Raw genomic sequence first — 22,116 nt, 5'->3', positions numbered from 1 at the left:
GACAATTCGTGTAATACTAGTAGATCAGTTCAAAATTTTTTTTTTAATTAATTAAAAAGAAGGAGAGACCATTTCTCTTAAATAAATTATCTTTCTCTTTTTTATTTATTTAATAAAATAAAGGAGAGACCACTTCATCTGTTAAATAGATGGTCTCTTATTTATTTATTTGTTTAATTAAAAAAAAAGGAGAGATCACTTCTTCTAAATAAATGGCCTCGTTTTATTTATTTATTTAATTAAAAAAAAATTTAGACCACTTATTTAGAATAGATAGTCTTTGATACGTTTTCATCTCTCTAAAATTAAATACAAGAGACCATTTATTTGAAATATTTGGTCTCTTGAATCCAAAAGACCACATATTTATTTAAATGGTCTCTTATTCTAAAAAATAAAAAAATTATTATTTTAAGAAGGATTTTATGCACAGTTTGTTGTTGTATTTCTAAGAATAAAGGAGGTCTTTCTATGAGATTGAAAATCTATTGGTTATTGTAGATTCTCGTTGATAGTAGGATGGATAGTCCTATTCTTCTAGATATTTTTAGAATATGGCCCAAGTTCATTCCATGTTTAAAGAATTTTAGCCACGCAAACACAAAGATTAATTTAAAGGGTAGTACAACTTTTAAAGGATTAGAATTATTTGGTAATTATCTCAAATGAAATTTATGTTGTAAAGTAGTCTTTAAATGGTAGAGTGAAACTTAGGCCTTGTTTGGTTGGATGTGGGAAGTAGAAGTTTCCATAAAATCTCAATTCCTATGAAATTGTAATGCCTAGGAATTTCCAAAAATTGTTTGGTTGGATGTGGGAATTTCCACTTCTCATGGGAAGTTCCACTTACCTAGTGGAACTAGGTAAGTTAATTCCTTCATTTTGTGGGAAGTGGATATAAAAAGAAAATAAAAGTTTGAATGTGTTTAGGATGTTTCTACTGTGTCATTCTTCAAAAAATGACACCATAACATGATAATGTGTCATATTATGATTGGTCTATTTTTTTATTTATTTTTAAAAGCCTAAATATACTATACATGTATGTATAATTGTAAATACATGTATTTTTTAAAAAATACGTAATTATAGCTTTTTAAAATCTATTATTTTTCTTATTAAAATCATTTTCGAAAATTAAATTATAATTAAAATTTAAGAAATAAAAAATTCATCATTGTTCATCATTAACCACTCTCATAATCTTGTATAATCTATTCGCAACGCAGACCAAAATTCCAACCAAAATTCCGTCAAAAATCCCGTCATATTCATTTACAAATTTTGTTTTAGGGTTCGATTGATAATTTTGATTAATTTAAAAATCACATTATTTGATGTTTTTGAGAATGAAAAAAACATTAGGAAATTGTATTATGATGATATAAAATGCAGATCCTTCATTTTTTGTAAACGATGAATGGATAATGAGTGTTTGCTCTTTGATCCGAAATCTTGTTTTGCAATTTTTGTAATCTGTTTATGGTTAGGTAATAACTTGTATTTAGTTAGGTCATTACCTTAAAAAATTTAGTTTTTATTTTGTAGTTAGATTCTACTTGTACGCTAATCGTATAAAAAAAAAAAAAATTATATGAAATTTTTATCATATAATTTTAGCAAAAAATGTTTTTGGGATCATTATCTTATTATATTTTGAAAAAAATATTTTTGAAATTTTTATCAAGTAAAAAATATTTATGGGATAATTATCTTATTATATTTTAGGAAAAAAATATTTTTGAAATCTTGGGTGTATAAATGAGTGGCTATAATATTGGGATATTCCTAATTAGCTTTTTTTTTTTTTTTTTTTTGTGTGTGTGTGTGTGTGTAAAGAAAGCCTTGTGAAGTAAGGCCATTAAATTTATAGTAGACAATTTAATTACTACGTGAAAACTTCAAATGAGCTAGTACAATAAGCTTAGAAAAAATGCTAACAAAAGGGAAGCATAAGTGACTATTTAATAATACTAGATGAAACCCGTGCGATGCATAGATTGTTTGAATTTTTAAAACATTTTTTTTAATTTTTTATTTATGTACTAATTTTTTTTATATGTATAGATAAATTTCGTAATATCAAAAGATAATATTTTAATTTAAACTTAAAAATCTCATTCGCCAATTTTACTTACGCGATAATTGAATTATTTAAATCTAAAAGTAACTAATAATCTCTTATTTAATTGACTATCACTAGATTTTATAATCGTACATGGCGTGCTAAGAAAATTAATTCCTACGTGGCTCTTTTAAAACTCGGGAAAAAACTTTCCTTTATATATGTATAACTAGTTATTGGCCCGGATGATGCCCCGGTTTATTATAAATTTAGTAATTTAATGAAACTATATTATGGCCTTGTTTGACACCGAGAGCTCAAATAGAGTGTGTGTGTGTGGTTTTTATTTTTTATTTTTTATTAATTTTTAAGATTATGACATCTTAACTACGTAGTTAGTTGTTTGTGTGAGCTAGTTGGTTTGACTATAAATTTTTTTTTTGGTTAATATAGAACAAATAATAATCAAATCTTAATAATTTTGATGTCAATATATACTATTAATTATTGCTCGTACTCTATAACTACAATTTTATGAACTAATGCACAAAAAATGGAGTAATGATTAATTTCTTACAAATTATATTATTGTGCAATTACTAAGGATTTCAAGGGGGATTTAAATTAGGGGTTACACATACGAAAAACCTTTCAATCAAATTATATTATTGTGCAATTATTATTCATCTTGGGTATTATATGGATAGGCTCAAGGAAAATTAGGGGGAAAATGGGGAAAGATTAATTAAACGTCACGTGACCGGCACAACGCCGGAAAAATTATCTCACTTTCCGACCAAGTGTAGTATCTTACAACATTTAGCTTTTATAAGGTAGTTTTTTACATTATTTTTTTTAAAGGTAGTTTCTCGCAAAAAAAATTGAAAATAGTATGGTGCACCCGGGTGCATTATGCGTATGGTGCACCCGGAAAGAACATTAGACATATTTTAATGAACATGGAAAAAAAAAAGAACATGCTAGTGGTTGAAAAAGAACATACCTGTGTTTGACAAAAGAACATGTTTGTGTTTGACAAGAACATGACATTACAAACAACATAAAGTCTTTACAAAAAGAACATGTTATTTTTCATGCTTACTTGGGTGGTTGAACGTGTTTGGTTAAAAAATCAGCTCACTTCTCGAGTCGGGCCAAGTTTTGGGCTGAAGTTTTTGTGCCCAAACCTGCCCAAAATGGTCCGGTCGTGCGGGCTTTTCGGGTTGAGTAAAAAAATCAACTAAATTGCATAAAAACGCAATCCCAAACCTGCCCAAAAATTTAAATTTACGGGCCGGGTTTGACCCGATTTGGGGGCGAAAAAAATCTGCCCAAAACCCGTCCAAAATCAAGCCGGGTCGGTCTAACTTTGATCACCTCTACCTAAAGAACATAAAGTCTTTACAAAAAGAACATGATAGTACAGTAAAGAATATGTTCTTTTTTCTAGTTACTCGGGTGATTGATTTTTTATTTTATTTTTTTTAATGTACATTCATTAAAGAACATATTGTATAATATAAAGAACATATAGTTCAAACTCAAAGAACATAATAATCAAATTTAAAGAACATATTATGCTCACGTTCTTTATAAATATCTATAATGTTCTTTTTTTCGCCCCATGTTCTTTTAAATATACCTAATGTTCTTTTCGGGTGCACCATGTGCATGGTGCACCCGGGTGCACCAACCATACATTATCAAAGGAAGAAGTTGCTATTTTTTTTTTCTTCTCGCATACCCAGTTTGATCTGTATAACACAATCGTAAATTTTGTGGTTTGGTGTACTGTAGGATTTCGCTTATGTACACTTTGGCCATTACCTAAACATGGAGTTAATCGTTTTCTGATGAATGACCAAATGTAATTTTTAAATTGAATGACCAAATGTAGTTTTTAATGTAATTTCAACTGTACAAAAAAAAAAAAAAAAAACAAAAACATTGATTGAACATAGTTACTATACATGAGATAGATGATTACTCTCACTATTAAACGTATCAACATATGTCTTACTGCCAATTCAAGTCATCAAGGTTAAACATCAAAAAAAAAAAATTTGAATTTTATTCATTTATGTTTTTTTTTTTTGCTGATCCCAACTACTCTTCATGGTAATAATATTTTTGTCTTAAATTTTAAACATGTTTATGAATATCAATCCATTACTTTTTATATCATAACTTCAAAATGTTCTTATTAGATGAAAATATCACGAAAAATAACAACTCAGGGCATTGCCTCGCAAATCAAAATAATAGTCCTAATATGCTTGAAACACAAAAAATCCACGTAAATGGTAAAAACGTGTAAGCCAAATTTAGATTAAAATTATAATCCAAGTAAAATAACATGGTTGCTCCACATCATGTATTATTGGAACCCTAGCTTAGCTTAGGGTCACTTCTTTAATTTGCCTCTTTGGCGTACGAACCATGATTTATTCAATGATAGGGTCAATTAGAATCATTTCGACTTGTCCTCTGATAAATTGAGTCATAGTATAGCCATCTTCACCATGGATAAACATCGTGTAATATTCTTGTTAAGTTAACGACACAAGTTAGCAATGGCATTGGAACAATAGTAGGTCTTAAAATCGCTTCGTTTAAGTCCTTCCATGCACACTCCACCTCCGATCGAAGCTCCTTGATGGTTTCTTCCATGGACGTACCAAACTGACCCATATGACTATTTAATGCTGTTGAAACATGGCCTCTTTTCACTTCAAACTGCAAAGTTGTTATACAATTCCATTAATTAAAAATAAGAATGAGTAACCATATGGTAATTTAGAGTAGTAATGTAAATTAAATATGTTGAGACCATAAACAATTCCACACGTGAGTTAAAGTGTTGTCCCGGCCCACATTATTAAAATGATGTTTTGTTTTTTTTTTTTTTTTTTTTTTTTTTTTTTTTAGGCAATTATTAAAATGATGTTAAGAGTGAGGGAGAGTGTTGTTGGGATAAGACAAAGCGGTGTCCTCTACTCAATGTAAGTCTAGAAAATACTCCTTTGACCTTTCATTGGCATATACTTTTATAGTTGTACCTTCTTAGACTTATAGAGTGGATACACTCGTGAAAGGCATGACTTACACTTATTTAACAAAATAACACGATAAATATTGAATGAATTTAGATACATACCTCATGGCTACAAATGTCATTCACGAGCCGCCCGATTACACAAGAGGCTTTTAGAGCCTTGGAAGAGTGGTTCACCCATTCAAAGGCATCTTTTGTTGCAAACTCCCCCATGCCTAGATAGGATGACGCAGCAACGAACAAATATCCGGAGCTATAAACCCCGTTTTTCATGTATTCATCGTAGGTTGGAACAAATTTTTGGTCACGCCATATGGCTTCTTGCATGTAGGCTTGGCAAGTATCTACCAACTGTTAGGAAAAAAAAATTAAAGCATTATTAATAATCATTATTATTGTTAATGTAATGTATAATTCATACTAGAAGCTTAGGGTTTGTTTGGCATCATTTTTGGTTTTCAGTTTTCTGTTTTTTTGAAAACCAAAAACCAAAAAACAGAAAACAAGAAAAAGGTGTTTCCACTTTTCTGTTGTCAGTTTTCAAAATTATCATGTTTTTAATAAGTTTAAATAATTTTTGATTCATTATGGGACATATATTACATACTTTTAAAAAACAAAAAAACCAAAAAACAGAAAACTACAGCAATGCCAAACGAACCCTAAACAAATAAAAACAATAATAACGGATAAATAAATAATAAAGCTCTTATTAATATGTACATGTTTTTTGGCCGAATGAATAGCATTTAATCGTTGCTCCGGGTCTAAATCTTTCTCAATTTCGTCAAACGTATCTTGCGTAGCTTGATAAATTACTTTCATGTAGTTAGGAAGTTGGTCGACGTAGCTTCTCTCACCCCTAATATTCCATCAATCAACATTCAAGTTATTAAATTAATTAAATAAACTTTGCCAAATATATATATATATATATATATATATATATATATATATATATATATATATATATATATATATATATATAACTACACGAAGTATATAATTAAATAAAGATGCATATGAAATTAAATCAAGTGTATGTATTCATGTGTTAGATAAAATATTGAGGATAAAATTTGGTAGAATATACTTGTTTCTATCTTTTATATTGTTTCCCTATTTCTAGCAACCTAATTAAGGTAACACTGGGAATAAGCTTTGTATATATATTGGTGATTACCCCAATTAATAAAAGTCAAGTTGTGAGTTTGTGCAATTCAACATGGTATCGGAGCTAGAACCCTAAAAATTCAATTTTTTTTTTTCTTCTCTTCTTTCCTGTTTCTTTTCTCACCGTGAACAATGGGGGATACACCACCTCCTCCACCACCCAAAATTGAAGTAAATTCCCCGTTTTACCTTGGACCGCAAGATCGGCCGGGTGATTTTATCACTTCTCAACGTTTGAAACTCGATAATTTCAATGACTGGGCTCACGCAATCCGAATTGCTCTGTCGTCTCGCCGCAAATTTGGTTTCTTGGACGGCAGTATTCCCACGTATGTTCCTCCCTGTACGAAGGATGACTGGATTACTATTCAATGTATGCTTGTTTCTTGGTTAATGAATACCATTGACCCTGAGGTAAAGTCGATGCTTTCTCACTATGATAATGCTAAGCGGTTGTGGGATGACTTACATGAACGTTTTTGCCTTGTTAATGGACCTCGAATTCAGCAAATTAAATCTGAAATTAATGCTTGTGAACAACCGCAAAGTATGCCGGTGGCTGTTTATTTTAGTGAACTTTCTGTTTTGTGGGATGAACTCGATAAACATGAACCTTTGATTGCTTGTAAATGTGGTAAATGCACTTGCAATATTGGCAAACAACATGCCGATAGGAGGGATGCTGATCGTCTTCAGCAGTTTTTGTTGGGGTTGTGCTCGGAGTATTATGCTCCACTTCGTTCCACCTTGTTATCCCAAGAACCCCTGCCCACGCTGAACAGAGCATTTCAGCAAATTTCCCAAGATGAGCGAGTTCGTGGTATTTCTCGCGCTAAGGAAGAACCACCGTCGTCTTCGGTGCTTGGTTTTGCGGTTCGAGCAGGTGCTGGCCGTGGTCGTGGTGGGTTGGCCAAACCACCGGTATGTGACAGGTGCAAGAAAGTCGGACACGAATCTAGTAAGTGTTGGGCCGATAAAATTTGTACTCACTGTAAGAAGAAGGGTCATGAGGAAAATAGGTGTTATGATCTTCATGGCTGGCCTGATGGGGTAGGACGTGGCAGAGGTCAGGTGAGGGCCAATGCTACCTCAGCAAGTGTTCTTGGTTCGGGTCCGGGTTCGCTAAGTGCTTCCAATTCTTCTTCTAATCAAGTGTTTACTAGTGAGCAATGGAAGGCAATCACGGGATTGATGGGTAATGCTACATTTTCTGATAATCGTTTGAGTGGTAAGTTTGATGATACCTCTTGGATTATTGACACCGGAGCTACGCATCATGTCACCGGAGAAAAACATTGGCTTTTTGATACAAAAAGTTTTGTATGTCCCGTTGGTTTGCCTAATGGAGATACGGTCTCAGCTTCCCTTATTGGCTCTGTTTCTTTATCGGACAAGATTACTCTCACCGGAGTACTTTATGTCCCTAATTTGAGTTGTAATTTGATTTCTGTTTCGCAACTCAATGATGACCTTAATTGTACTGTCCAATTTAACTCTTATATTTGTGCTATACAGGACCAAACGAAGGAGCTGATTGGAACGGGAACTAGGAGGGACGGATTGTACTACTTTAGCAAAACGGATTTGGTGCATCATGTGAGTGCTCTTGCTGCGAATTCAGAGTTGGTGTTGTGGCATCGTCGCATGGGTCATCCTTCCGAGAAAGTAGTTAAGTTACTTCCTACAGTTAGTAATAAAGCATGTTTAGATAAAGGATGTGAAGTATGTATGCGTGCTAAGCATCCTAGAGATAGTTTTCCTTTGAGTGACAATAAAGCGTCTAGAATTTTTGAAAAAATTCATTGTGATTTGTGGGGTCCGTATAGACATGTTTCGTCATGCGGTGCTCGTTATTTTTTTACTATAGTGGACGATTATTCTAGAGCCGTTTGGATTTATTTAATGAATGATAAAACGGAGGTTTTTCGTATGTTTTTGATGTTTGTTGCTATGGTGGAAAGACAATTTTCACAAACCATAAAAATTGTGCAAAGTGATAATGGTACGGAGTTTAATTGCTTGCGTGATTATTTTGATGCTACGGGTATTATTTTCCAAACCTCTTGTGTGGGTACACCGCAACAAAACGGGCTCCTAATGGTAGAATTTGGGTTTGTTGGAACCCAAAGAAGGTAGATGTCAGCACTCGGGGCTCTTTTACAGTAACTACTACGGACGGGACGGCAAGTGTACAATGTAAAAGTGTGGATTTGCCATGTTTGCATTCCGCGGTTTAACCAACTCGCTCTTGTCCAGTAGGCCCACGAAAGACGAACTTTAAGGTAGCACTCACTGAGGAAATCCAGATGAGAGAGAGGCTGCAGCAAATAAACACCACTGCCGCTCGCTAACAAGTCTCTCTAAGGTGGGAATTCTGAGTGGAGATAGAGATAAAAATAAATAAGTTGTACGCGTGCTCCTTCGCGAAGTAGCCGAGTGACCTTCAACCTTTCTGCAGCCAGGAAATAACCTGATCTTTGATTCTAAGGATTTCTAAGATAAGACCATGGGAAAAAAGAAAGGCTCTAAGTCCTTTTATCTCCCTAGATGGGGCATTAAAGGTCTTAGCACTTTCCCTCTTACCTTCGTCACCTTGCCTTGGATCCTTACTCGCTCTTGGGATAGGAATGAAGCCAGTGTCCCTCGACGGAGTCGTTTGGCACCTCGATGTCGACTCATCACATCCTGGGGAGGGTAGAGCGAAAGCACAAACAAATTTTGTCAGTTGGGAGAGCTTTGAGATTCCAGGCCAAATTACCCATTTATTTTTGGGGAGAGTGTGTTCTAGCCGCGGCTCACCTTATTAACCGCACTCCAACTCCGTTACTACAAAATAAAACCCCATTTGAAATTCTCTTTGATAAACCCCCTATGTTTGATGCTATTCGTACTTTTGGTTGTTTATGCTTTGCACATAATCAGAAAACTAATGGGGATAAGTTTGCAAGTAGGAGTCGGAAGTGTGTGTTTGTGGGCTATCCTTTTGGGAAGAAAGGGTGGCGTTTGTATGACCTTGAAGCTAAGGTGTTTTTTGTGTCTCGAGATGTTAAGTTCATTGAAGATGTATTCCCGTTTGCTACTCCAGACGATGTTAATATTGAGCCTCATGTGTATGATTCGGGTTATAATGTTCATGATGCTTTTGTTGAATTTGAGGAAGGTGATGTTTTTGTGGTCAACGATGTGTCAAACGACACACAAGAATTGGGTGAACGAGCCCCTGCGAGTAGCCCTGCTGCTGCTGACCCGCAGGGGGGGGCTGCGGGTGTGGACACCTCGGCACAGCAGCCCAGCTCACGGGGGACAGACCACACCGCAGTCAGGCCGCGGCCAGAAGGCACACACCGCAGCCTGGGTGCGGAGGCTACTGCTGGCAGCACCGAGGGTTTGCAGCAGCCAGGTTCCAGCCACGCCACTAGTGATGTCGGGGCAGCAGCTCCTGAGCTCTTGGGGCGTGGTTTCAGAGAAAAATTTCCGAATGTACGCCATCGGGATTTTGTGACTCACTCCGTATTTGCTAACAATCCGTCTCCCTCTACTCTGTCCTCCAATACTCCTTCAGGTACTCCTTATCCTTTAGCACATTATATAAATTGTGACAAGTTTTCTGTGAATTATTGTAAGTTTCTAGCAGCTATTGTTGGTGGTCATGATCCGAAGTCCTTTAAGGAGGCCATGAAACATGACGGTTGGAGGAAGTCTATGCAAGAAGAAATAAGGGCTTTGGAAGACAACGGTACATGGACCTTAGTGCATCTTCCCCCTGGTAAACGTGCACTAGGGAGTCAATGGGTGTTTAAGACAAAATATTTGTCTAATGGTGATATTGAACGACTCAAATCTCGTTTGGTAGTTTTTGGTAATCATCAGCAGGAAGGCATAGATTATGGTGAAACGTTTGCTCCGGTTGCAAAGATGACAACAGTTCGAGCTTTTCTTGCAATTGCGGCATCAAAGAATTGGGAACTTCATCAAATGGATGTGCATAATGCTTTCTTGCATGGTGATCTTGATGAGGAGGTATACATGAAATTACCTCCCGGGTTTGAAAGTGAGGATCCTACATTAGTCTGTCGCTTGGACAAGTCTTTGTACGGATTGAAGCAAGCACCGAGGTGTTGGTTTGCAAAGCTAACTACGGCTTTGAAAGGGTATGGTTTCATTCAATCTTACTCTGATTATTCCCTTTTTACGTACACTAAAGGCACTGTTCAGATTAATGTCTTAGTGTATGTTGATGATCTTATTATTTCTGGTAATCATTCCGCTGCACTCGTTGGTTTCAAGGCTTATCTCAGTGATTGTTTCAAGATGAAGGATCTAGGTCCTTTGAAATATTTTTTGGGCATAGAAGTTGCTCGTAGTATTTCAGGTTTATTTTTATGTCAAAGAAAATATACGTTGGATATTATTAGTGACGCAGGATTGTTAGGGGCAAAGCCGAGTGGTTTTCCTATGGAACAAAATCACAAGCTCGGTCGTGCAACAGGGGCTTTTCTTGAGGATCCGGAGGTGTATCGTAGGTTGGTTGGTCGTTTGATTTACCTAGGGGTAACTAGACCTGATCTAGCATACTCCGTTCATATTTTGTCTCAGTTTATGAAAGAGCCGCGCATTGAGCATTGGGAAGTAGCTCTTCGAGTTGTTCGTTATTTGAAAGGTACCCCGGGTCAGGGTATTTTGTTGAGTGCTACTAGTGACCTTACCTTGGAGGGTTGGTGTGATTCGGATTGGGCGGCTTGTCCTCTAACTCGTCGCTCTATCACAGGTTGGTTGGTGTTTTTAGGTCATTCTCCTATTTCTTGGAAGACTAAAAAGCAACCAACTGTTGCGACATCCTCTTGTGATGCCGAGTATAGATCTATGTTGGCAGTTACTTGTGCGCTAAAGTGGCTTAAGGGTTTGTTACTGAGCTTAGGTGTGCATCATCCTAAGGCAATCAAGTTGTTTTGTGACAGTCAATCTGCTTTGCACATTGCAAAGAATCCGGTTTTTCATGAAAGGACCAAACATATTGAAGTTGATTGTCATTTTGTGCGAGATGCAATTACAGAAGGCTTGATTTCTCCTTCCTACGTTCCTACGACTACTCAATTGGCCGACATTTTCACGAAGGCTCTTGGGAAGACACAGTTTGATAATATTTTGTCCAAGTTGGGCATTTATGATCCTAGTGCTCCAACTTGAGGGGGGGTATTGAGGATAAAATTTGGTAGAATATACTTGTTTCTATCTTTTATATTGTTTCCCTATTTCTAGCAACCTAATTAAGGTAACACTGGGAATAAGCTTTGTATATATATTGGTGATTACCCCAATTAATAAAAGTCAAGTTGTGAGTTTGTGCAATTCAACATAAAACCTTAGAAATGCTTCAGTGAAGAGTTGTAACTCATCAATGGTTCCATAAGAGTCGTAGATGTCGTCTATCACAGATACTAACTTGAAAAGTTTGTCATCTATGATCCTAGCTAATGAGTATTGGGGCTCATGGTACACGCCCAAAATCCAAAAGTAGGCCTCTACAACTCTGTCGCGTACAAAGTGTAGTTTCTTGACAAAATCTAGCTTTCTCCACCACCTGTTTTGAGCACAAACAAAAGCATTAGGATTTAGAAATACATCAACTCTTAAATGGTAATAAGTATCCCCAATATTTTTTTTGGTTGTATAGAGAGCCACAAGGGAAAATGATAAGAATCATCAATCTCGGATCCCTGCTAGAACAAAAAGAAGATTTAACCAACTGAGTAATCCCTCACTCTCAAGTTCCCCCAATATACTCCGTCATTTGTACATTTACATTAACATGCAACCGGCAAACACAATATGCTTTTGTTTGTTTGATAGAATCATTAGTAACCTCACATATTTACGTACCTAGTAAGTTCCCCAAGCTCGGTGTTGTACAATATTTGGAGCCTGTTAAAATCTACCTTTGCAAATCTAAGTAAACTTTCCTCATGAGAAGACTTTGATTCATAGATTGAGATTTGATATCTTGATTCCAGCCGTATACTGCGCCTATGAAGAGGTTGTTTCAAGGAACGCGCAACTTGTTCAGCCATGGGAGAGCTTAACTGTGTAGCAAATGATTTAAGTTGAGTAGTTGCAAATTCAAGGGCTTCGTCGAGTTTATCCTCTCCATGTACTCTTAAATATGATGCTTCATACAAGCTTAGTATTGCTTACACTTCGCTTGCTGTACATGCCTTAAAACTTCCATCTTCGCTTTTGAATTTGTCAAATACATCTGATTTTATTTGTAAAGAAAGACTAGCTTAGGTTAAAAAATATTCAAATATCACAACACGTAGAGAATGCATGGAATTTAAAAAGGTCGTATTTGAGTATTATATAATATGGGGAATATGAAAATAGATATATAATAGTAAAGTTCCCGTGCGATGCACAGTTTAAAAATCAAAATTTTAATTTCATAAAAACGAAACAAAAATAATTCAATTAGTAAAAATCGACATATTTACATTAACAAATTAATTATTAAAATTCTGTTCACCAATCACCACAATAATGGTCAATATATTTTTTACGGAATGTGATATGAAAATTATTTTATTGCTGTTATTTTATTCCTTTTCATTTTTTATATTGTTATTTTATTGATTAAAAATGAATAAAATATGCACTACACAAGCTAAGGAAAGTCGTTTCCTATTACCTGTAGTCTATAGAGGGATACAAAACTAAAATTTTATCGTCATATTAATCGCTTCAATAGTTATGCAATATAATATCTATTTTACCCATTATAATCACCAAATCTAAAGACTCGTAATTTTTTCATTATGCAGTATACAAGCTAAGTACCCTTATATCTTATCCACCTGTACATATTTTGTCTAAGCATTGTGCTAAAAAAATCACATAACAGTCGCACAACCTAAAACTGAGTGAATATACAACACAAATATGTATGTATAGATCGATATTGATAAATAATATATGAATTAGCTAGTAATAACACAATTTTTTATATGCGGCCTGTAGTATCATGCGGCAGGGGTTACTTGAGTTTCTCGGTCAGGGGTTACATAAGTTTTCAGGGTTACTTGAATTTCTTGGTCAGGGGTTACTCGAGTTTCTCGGTCAGGGGTTACTCGAGTCACAATTTTTTGAATGCGGCCTGACCGAGAAACTCGAGTAAGCCCTGATTGAGAAACTTGTGTAACCCCTGACTGAGTAACCTTTAACTGAGAAAACCCCTCGAGTAACCCTTGTCCGAACTCCTCAAGTAATCCCTAATCGAGTAACTCAAGTAACCTCTGACCGAGTAACTCTTGAGTGAAAAACTCAAGTAAGTCCTGACTGAGTAACTCAAGTAACCTTTGACTGAAAAACTCAAGTAAGTCCTGACTGAGTAACTCAAGTAACCCTTGACTTAAAAACTCAAGTAACCCCTGATCGAGTAACCCTGACTGAAAAACTTAAGTAACCCCTAATAAAAAAAATTAATAAAAAAAAAAAAAAAAAAAAAAAAAAAAAAAAACTCGAGAAACTCCTAGCGCATGGTGTGGCTTGTTGCACCAAAAATTGCTATAGTAATAATGGACTTATTTACATTAACAAATTAATTATAAAGTATTCACTAACAATAATGGCTAATACAAATATTAAGGAATGTGATATGAATAGTACTTTGTCATTTGTATTTCTTATATTTTACTTCTTTTTTATTTTTTATATTGTTATTTAATTAATTGAAAAAACGAATAACTTGTGAAAAAAAAAAAAAAACCCCGAATAAATTATTATGTTCTATTAAAGAAAAGTTATTTTCTATCTCCTGTGGAGGGAATTAAAACTAAAATTTTCTTGTCATATTAACCGGTTTAGGGTGTGTTTTATTCATCTAATTTGAACTTTTCTCTTTTAATTATTAGACCTTAACATCTTATTAAAACTTATTCTAATTGTAATTTGTACTTGGGTAACCTTTATTAAAACTAAATTGAATTTATCTGAACTTAATTGAACTTATTACGCTTGAAATAAGTGAAAATAAAGTGAACAAAACAGACCCTGATAGCTGTACAACCTAATATCTATTTTACCCGTCATATTTACTAAATCTTTTTTTTGTTTTTTTTTTGGAGAATACTAAATCTTTATTGACACATTAAGAACCTTATATCTTACCTACATATATACTTTCCTAAGCATTGTGCCAAAAACTTTACGATAACCAATGATTGAATATACAACATATATATATAGATGTAGATCAATATTGAAAACTAACATTTGAATAAAAGATACGGAGTATTTATTACTTGTAAGATTTATATGAATGAAAGACATAATTCATCATCAACTAATCAATCATGTTGGTAATGTATTTTTTTATGACCTGTATTCTTATAAATATGAATGAATAAAAAAAATTATATATAGCATATAGGTATGAATAAATTATATAAAATTAAAATATGATGAAAATTCAATGATTATAAAAATGAGAATAATCTTCATATATTAGATACGGAGTAATATTTAATTATTAATTATAGAATTGTATGGAATATTTAATAGTTATCATTTATGCATAAATATTTGGAATTCATTTTCAATATTTAGAATCAATCAAATTTATTTTTAAATCTATAAAATTTATATATTAAAAACTAACCAAAAATATTATGTAATATATTATGAAAATTTTACATATCATATTACAGATATATGATAAGCGAGTCATAAAATGACACTTGTTAGCTCTCATTGATCCACTTGTCATAAATTTGGCATAAATTTTTCTTATTTAGTACTTCGTATATAGTACTACAAATATAAAATATAAATCGAACACTCAAAATTACCCGACCTTGCCGATGGCGACTCAAACACTCAAAATTGACACCTCTAAGATCCACATTGATTCGCTTGTCATAATTATTTGGCAAAATTTTTTCTAACAATTAATTTCTCTTCTTTGCAAAATGATTAATAAGTAATTAGCATTTATTTATCATATAATCTCAAAATATCCAAAGTCATATATTTAATCGATCATTATTTATCTCATAATGTTTGGAGGAAAAAAAAAAAGAAACACTAAGCTCGATTCCTTAAACAGTCGTTTAACGCAACTACTTAGTAAGGAATTAAGAAGAATATCATACATTAATAATACTCTGAAATATGAATAGATGATATGCATTAAGTCATATACAAAATACAGATATAAATAGAGTAATATTTTTATTTTCAATTATTTACCATAATTGAATTTAGTTACTTTATCTTTTGTGCTTCATATATATATTTTTTAATTGTTTTACTATATTAAGAGAAGCGAATCAGAGACAGACATTTGGCAGCTCCACATTGATCCGCTTCTCTTTTAGTATAGTACTAGGTTAAAATCCCGTGCAATGCACGGTTAAATATTTTTGACAATAATAATATTACAAAATATAAAATATATGAAAGATATGTAGAAATATTTCTTTTGGGTATAAATGCAATACATATGATTGTCAAATTGGAAAAAATATATCTTAAGATGTAAATAGTTTACTAACTTTACTTACACATTTTGCCAAAAAAAAAAAAAAAAAAAAAAAACGAAAAAGGCGGGAAAATTTTTCACAAGGTCATGACAAGTGTCATTAGTTATTCGCTTTTAGTATAAGTTAATAGATATAGATAGATAGATAGATATAGATGCCACCTTTGCTAAGTTTTTCCAAAACAATTCCATTTTTTTTTTACCTTGATCTTCTTTTTAAAATGTCATATAATAGTGGCATATGATATTCTTATATGCCACGGTTAAAAAATAAATGTAATCATTAGATTATAAAACATATTCAACATGCATGACACTGTAATGCGATGTAGCCAGTGAATGTGTAGTCTTACCGCATGATTTTAAAAAAATAAATACGAACAAGTATCGTGTTAATAATCTAAAAATATTACGCAAGAGCAATATGATCATGGTGATGAAGATGGTGACATACCACATGAAACTTTGAGGCCATGTTGGCGTAGAAGACGAAAACGAAGAGAAACATAATAAAGATCATTCTCATAGGAACTATCATCGTACATCTTGTCGTGGAACTTTTGAAAAATGTCATCAATTTCATTTTCAAAGTGGTATGCAATTCCAAGCCGATGTATGTCATCTAGAAATACAAGTCTTTCTTTTGGATCCTTATCAACAACCAATATTTCTTTGCGCACTACCTCCTTCAGTTGTTTAGCCTCTTGCTCCATTTTCCTTTGGATAACCTATGCCAATAATATTCGTTAAATACAATTATTGTTATTCATTAGCCTCACCCCGTTTCAAATAAAATCAAAATACTAATGAAATGGGACTAGGCAACCCGAACGAGAAGGAGGCATGAGAGATTCCATACTAATCTATATATTATAAAGGGGAGTTTTTTCCCGAGTTTTTAGAGAGCCACGTAGGATCTAATTTTCTCAGCGCGCCATGTAGGATTATAAATCTTAGTAGTAGCCAATTAAATAAGAGATTATTAATTTCTTTTAGAATTAAATAATTTAAATGCCATGTAAGCAAAATTGACGAATGAGATTTTTAAATTTAAATTAATTAAATATTATATATTATCTTTTAATATTAGGAATTTTATCTAAATATATAACAAATTTTAGGCTCATAAATACAAAAAAAAAAAAACATTATTTAAAAAAAATCAAACAAACCGTGCATCGCACGGGCTTCATCTAGTTAAAACTAATTGGCAATAATAAAAGTAACTCCTCAACCTTATAAAATATTAAACGTGGGTCTGGACCGCATCCGCAAACCAAGAGAGAGAGTCCACTTCACAAGTCCAAGGAGGTTCCATTCCAAAACCACATGGCAATAGGAGGAGTAGCCCCTTAGCCTTATAAAGTGTTTAATTCTCTCTTCTTCAACCAATGTGGGACACTTACATGTGGTGACACTTGAGAGGTTTATTCTTCAACACAAATGGACTACATTGAGTTTCAACAGTATCTCTAACCACTTAAGCTATTTCGAGCTCAGTCTCATGCGTAAAAAATTTATCAAAAACTTTAAACATGTGTAAGTGATACATACCTCATCTGGAGGACAATAGTTTAGAAACTGATCGCCCCAAACGTCAGGATGATAATTAGCAATAGGACGACTTATTTCTGCGCTATCTTTCTCACACTCCATATTCATTTTGATTTCTAACGAGGGGTTTTTTTTTCGGTTTGTTAAAGAATAAAGTTTACTTTGTGAATATATTTAATTCTAGGCTTCTGTGGCGTACCCCTATACATAAGGGGACAACCAAATCATGAAACCAAGGCTCCTAGTGCACATCATAATACTAATATCTAGTATAAAAGGGTATTTTAGACATTAAAACATCTAGAAATAGTGTAACTAGTATGAATAGGAAGAATTTACAAGTCCACGTTTAACGGCCAACAATCAATCGTCAAATAATCCTCAGTGTGATACTTACTCACTTAGAGGTGGAATTACATATCGACATGGATTTGTATTTGTTTTTTTTACTATAAAAATATGTCAAATAACTTAGATAGTGTTTATCAAATACAAATAACAAAGAAATTAAAATATGTCAAATAACTTACATTGTATAATGGGCATCCACACAATATTTCATAACAGAGAGGGGTTTGGTTTTTTTTGGTTTTTTTTTTTTTTTTTTTTTTTTTTTTGAGGGGGAGTTTGAATGTGTGTGTGATACTGTGATGTTATACCTATAAAACTATAGATGCATGATTTTGACAAATAAATTTGATATATTGTCACAGTAAAGTTATTGGAAAGTTATACTCGGGTATTAATTTATATACTAAATTTTCAAATTATAAAGAAAACTACTTTAATCTCGTGCATTGCACGACTTAAATAGATATTATTTGTTTAAAATAGTTGTCAATATTCTGTATTTGAAATAGGCGTAATAATAATCTCATTAATAAGGAAATATTGTGTAGAACTACCCTAAAGATAGGGTCATTTGTGAACAACTACCCATTTTTTTTATTTGTTTAGAACTACCCGCAAGTTTGGAAAAGTTTGGGCAACACTACCTACTAACATTTTTCGTCCAATTAAAACGTTATTTTGACCCAATTTTTCACTTTTCTCAATTACAATGGCCAATTAATGCTAAAATAAGCAAAACCCCAATTCAATTAAACCCCCAAACCTTAGAAATTAAAAACCCCAAATAATACTACACTCATGAACCCTAAAATGAATTATGATTAAAACCCTAATTAGGTTAATTAAAGTAGATTAAAACCTTTATACAAATTGGGAGAGTTAATTGGGGTGGCAAAAGTGAAAAAAATGAGCTTTGATAACGTCTTAATTGGACGGAAAATGTTCATGAGTAGTGATACCCAAATGTTTTCAAACTTGTGGGTAGTTCTAAACAAATAAAAAAAAATGGGTAGTTGTTCACAAATGACCCTATGTTTAGGGTAGTTCTACACAAAATTTCCCATTAATTAATTTTGAAAGAAATATTGTGTTTTTTTAGTTTTAGAACTTAGGAGGAAAAAAGTAGAGAAAAAAAATTATAATGTCAAAAATAGTTTTGGCGGGAAATTTTTTCATAAAAAGTTGACAAGTGTCTCTTAATGATGTCAGCATCGTTTGTTTTAATAATAGTTAATAGATAATAATAATTTACACAATGCATATTTTTTCAAAAATCGAAATTTTATCAAAAAAACAAAATTATAAAATGAATTGATGACATCCAATATATTTTAGACGGAAAAATTTTCTACCACAATTTGACATGTGTACACTTTTCAAAAGCGATTGTTATTAAGAAAAAGAAAATAACAAAAGTTTGGGTAACACTACCCACTAACATTTTTCAAAAAGTGATTGTTATTTTCGTAACAGTTACGGAGTACAACGTTAGTTAAGTGTGTAATAGCTTAGTCACTTGTTGGATACATCACAATCAAGATGTATGGTATCGATCTGATTCACTCTACACCGGTTCACAATCAACATGATACTCCACAAATAGTACGGAGTTTATATTTTTAAGGGCCCGATCAACATATACTCCGCAAATAATAATATAATATACTACCTCCGTTAAGTGGCGGAACCGTGATTTTTATAATGGTAGGGCCATGGTACCATTTGAAAATTCCTGGCCTAAAATCATTGGAAAAAAGAAAAATTACATCCACTTAATACGAAGTATATACTATATAGCAATATAATCATGAAACAATGTTTGTAATATCATCAAATTTAGTTGACAATTGTATTTACAAACCTTTGCTATTCCAAAACCCATCAAATGATACCCCAAAAAAAAGACATTAAGCAATGACCCAGTTAAAATTGTTTTAGAATTTTCTTTTTCTTAACTATGGATTTAGAATCACTAAGCTAAATAGATTTTTCCTAACAAAAATACCAATTATAACTAACAGTTTAGACATCTACGTGTTAAAAGAAATAGGAAATTTTATGAAAAATTACCTATTATAGTCCAAAATTTGCGAGAAACTACCTATTAAAAAAATGTTGTAATTGACTATTTAATTTTTGAAAAAATGTTGTAATTTACTACCTTACGCCGGATTATAAAGGAGTTTGACAAAAATTCTCCGGTGTTAACTTGATCACGTGACACTTAGTGACTAGTAAAAATAATTGGGACTGATCTGAACTGATTGGAGTTTAACACCTCATATTTGAAATTTAAGAAGTTTGATAGAATGATAGTGTATAAAAAGTCACATTTATCCAGCAGAAGCCTAGTAGTAGACCAGTAAAAAGGGTTGAACTTTCTAATTATATTCAGTTTTAGTTAAAATGCTTAGTCTACGAAGACTAAGACTTGAGCTATATATATAATATTCTTTGATGTTGTGCTGCATGCGTGCTTCTTCTTATAACCTTAATTATTAGAAAAATACTTTGTAATTAGTTGTTGAACCGTCAAATCATTTGAAATTTCTACACTTAATAGAATAAAATAGAGTTCACTAACAAAAGTTGTCTTCAATAAAATGTACGTAATCCTCCCCCATCGACGGACTGAACAAGTCACACCTAACGAAGTAGATCACATTGTCTTCAATCTAGCTATCATTAAGAGTCGTTGTGAAGTTGTGTTACCCTAGTTGATCATACGGAGTAATAGAGATGAGAAAAATCCAGACAAAATTATTGACTAGTGTGTCAAATTTACTTATTGTCTCAATGTTAACAGTTAAATTTGGCTCACTTGTTTGGCGCGTTAAATATAACTGATAAAATATCAGTAAAAATTATTATAAAAGTTAACATTATAAAATTTAAGTTTAATATGTTTAATAACATATCATTTTAGTTACTCGTCAAAAAAAAAAAAAAAAAAAAAAAAAGAAAACAGATGTTTATATTGTTTACTATGTTAGCAAAACAATTTATTGGTAAAGTTTACATATATAAAAAGTGTTGAAAAAAAAAGTGTTTCAATTATTATTGTACAACTTAGGTAGTACATTTTGAATATTCAAATTGGTGGAACCAAATAATAATGACATACGAAAATCGCGGTACAACTTAAGTAGTACATTTTGAATATTCAGATTCGTGGAACCAAACCTAACTGATTTAATAATTTTCAAAATAACAACGTTAACAAATACATAAGATATTGAATCAAATAAAAATTTCCTTCAAAAAAACTACGATTGTCGAGTAGATCTTGCACTGTGGAACGTTTTCCGCTTATATCGTTGAAAAATACAGGCTTGTTGGAGAGACAATCTAATGATCCTTTGTAGCTGTGAGGATGTTTTTCTTCTGATTTATCTGTCTGCATTCGAAAACTTGATAACTTTTTTACCAACAAAATAATTTCACGACAATCCATTAGATCTAATATCATGGATTCAAAACTAAGAAATTTCTCCCCCGAAAAGAGGAGATAAACCTTGTCTTTCAAAGGAGGTCGAAAAAACCCTTGTCTTTCGAAAGAGGCCAGGTCGAAAAAACCCTTGTCTTTCGAAGGAGGTCGAAAAAACCCTTGTCTTTCGAACGAGATCGAAAACTCTTTCTTTTGAGGGAGAAAAGTTCCTCCCAAAAGGAGGAAGCATTATTATATAATCTAAAAAAACTTTAAAGAAACTAGGATTGGGGCTTCCCACCGGTGAAAACCGATGGAAGCCCCTTTAAAATTTAACAATGGAGGCTAAGGTTTTGGAGAGAGGAAGGAGCTGAGAGAGGAGAGGTTTTTTTTTTTAAGAATTTTCAAAATGAACCTAAAGTGACCTATAAATCACTTCAATTTGGTATAAAGTGAAGCTGATAAAACCAATATAAAATTAAACCGTTTACCCGAGTTGACACCCCTAAATCACATTAATTCTTTATCCTTATTACATTATCTTATCCTCTTTAACCCTAATTTTCTTACTAAACGCCCCACTATGAGATGAGCTTAATTAGGTTTTTTTTAAGGGAATGAGCATAATAAGTTCAAAATAAAAAAGGACTCACTCATTAATTAACTTGAAAAAAAAAAAAAAAAGTAGCGTATGCTGCGTGTGTGTGTGTCCATTATACTTTATGCTTATTCTAGAATATTTTAGATATACTAGGTTTATTTTTCTAAAATATTTTGTGTGTGTGTGTGTCCATTATACCTTATGATTATTCTAGAATATTTTAGATATACTAGGTTTAATTTTCTAGAATATTTTAGATATACTAGGTGTGTGTGTGTCCATTATACCTTTTGATTATTCTAGAATATTTTAGATATACTAGGTTTATTATTCTACAAGAAACCCTAATTGTATTACA

At 32.7% G+C, this 22,116-nt stretch overlaps 3 protein-coding genes across 3 annotated transcripts; 1 reads left to right on the top strand and 2 right to left on the bottom strand.

The window, feature by feature from the left end:
• Positions 1-4,367: 4,367 nt before the first annotated feature.
• On the bottom strand, positions 4,368-5,455 carry LOC145627292 (putative sesquiterpene synthase). The gene is made up of 2 exons (XM_081679685.1): positions 5,223-5,455; positions 4,368-4,801 (listed from the first exon to the last, which is right to left on the bottom strand). The coding sequence occupies exons 1-2, from the start codon at positions 5,445-5,447 to the stop codon at positions 4,583-4,585; spliced, it is 444 nt and encodes a 147-aa protein (XP_081535811.1). The 5' UTR covers positions 5,448-5,455; the 3' UTR covers positions 4,368-4,582.
• Positions 5,456-6,425: 970 nt separating this feature from the next.
• On the top strand, positions 6,426-11,480 carry LOC145628155 (uncharacterized). Its single transcript, XM_081680464.1, has 4 exons — positions 6,426-8,015; positions 9,216-10,274; positions 10,509-10,590; positions 10,717-11,480. The coding sequence occupies exons 1-4, from the start codon at positions 6,426-6,428 to the stop codon at positions 11,478-11,480; spliced, it is 3,495 nt and encodes a 1,164-aa protein (XP_081536590.1).
• A 141-nt stretch (positions 11,481-11,621) lies between these two features.
• Positions 11,622-17,504, bottom strand: LOC145628154 (sesquiterpene synthase-like). The gene is made up of 4 exons (XM_081680463.1): positions 17,380-17,504; positions 16,258-16,553; positions 12,174-12,470; positions 11,622-11,874 (listed from the first exon to the last, which is right to left on the bottom strand). The coding sequence occupies exons 1-4, from the start codon at positions 17,485-17,487 to the stop codon at positions 11,622-11,624; spliced, it is 954 nt and encodes a 317-aa protein (XP_081536589.1). The 5' UTR covers positions 17,488-17,504.
• Positions 17,505-22,116: the final 4,612 nt, after the last annotated feature.

The sequence above is a fragment of the Chenopodium album genome, chromosome 4, assembly GCF_948465745.1.
Source record: "Chenopodium album chromosome 4, dcCheAlbu1.1, whole genome shotgun sequence".
Classification (NCBI taxonomy): domain Eukaryota; kingdom Viridiplantae; phylum Streptophyta; class Magnoliopsida; order Caryophyllales; family Amaranthaceae; genus Chenopodium; species Chenopodium album.
The sequence above is the reverse complement of the archived record's forward strand: the minus strand, read 5'-3'. Positions and strand labels throughout refer to the sequence as shown.

What these genes read in the sequence shown, in the direction of transcription:
- LOC145627292 (XM_081679685.1), bottom strand. Translation starts at nt 5,447, where the DNA reads ATGCAAGAAGCCATATGGCGTGACCAAAAATTTGTTCCAACCTACGAT. An exon ending in ATGACATTTGTAGCCATGAG is followed by an intron (nt 4,802 to 5,222) that starts GTATGTATCTAA and finishes ACAACTTTGCAG; the next exon opens with TTTGAAGTGAAAAGAGGCCA.
- LOC145628155 (XM_081680464.1), top strand. Translation starts at nt 6,426, where the DNA reads ATGGGGGATACACCACCTCCTCCACCACCCAAAATTGAAGTAAATTCC. An exon ending in GGGAACTTCATCAAATGGAT is followed by an intron (nt 10,275 to 10,508) that starts GTGCATAATGCT and finishes GGCACTGTTCAG; the next exon opens with ATTAATGTCTTAGTGTATGT. An exon ending in TGGTTTCAAGGCTTATCTCA is followed by an intron (nt 10,591 to 10,716) that starts GTGATTGTTTCA and finishes TTAGTGACGCAG; the next exon opens with GATTGTTAGGGGCAAAGCCG.
- LOC145628154 (XM_081680463.1), bottom strand. Translation starts at nt 17,487, where the DNA reads ATGAATATGGAGTGTGAGAAAGATAGCGCAGAAATAAGTCGTCCTATT. An exon ending in ATGTCACCATCTTCATCACC is followed by an intron (nt 12,471 to 16,257) that starts ATGATCATATTG and finishes AGCAATACTAAG; the next exon opens with CTTGTATGAAGCATCATATT. An exon ending in GAGCTTGGGGAACTTACTAG is followed by an intron (nt 11,875 to 12,173) that starts GTACGTAAATAT and finishes TGCTCAAAACAG; the next exon opens with GTGGTGGAGAAAGCTAGATT.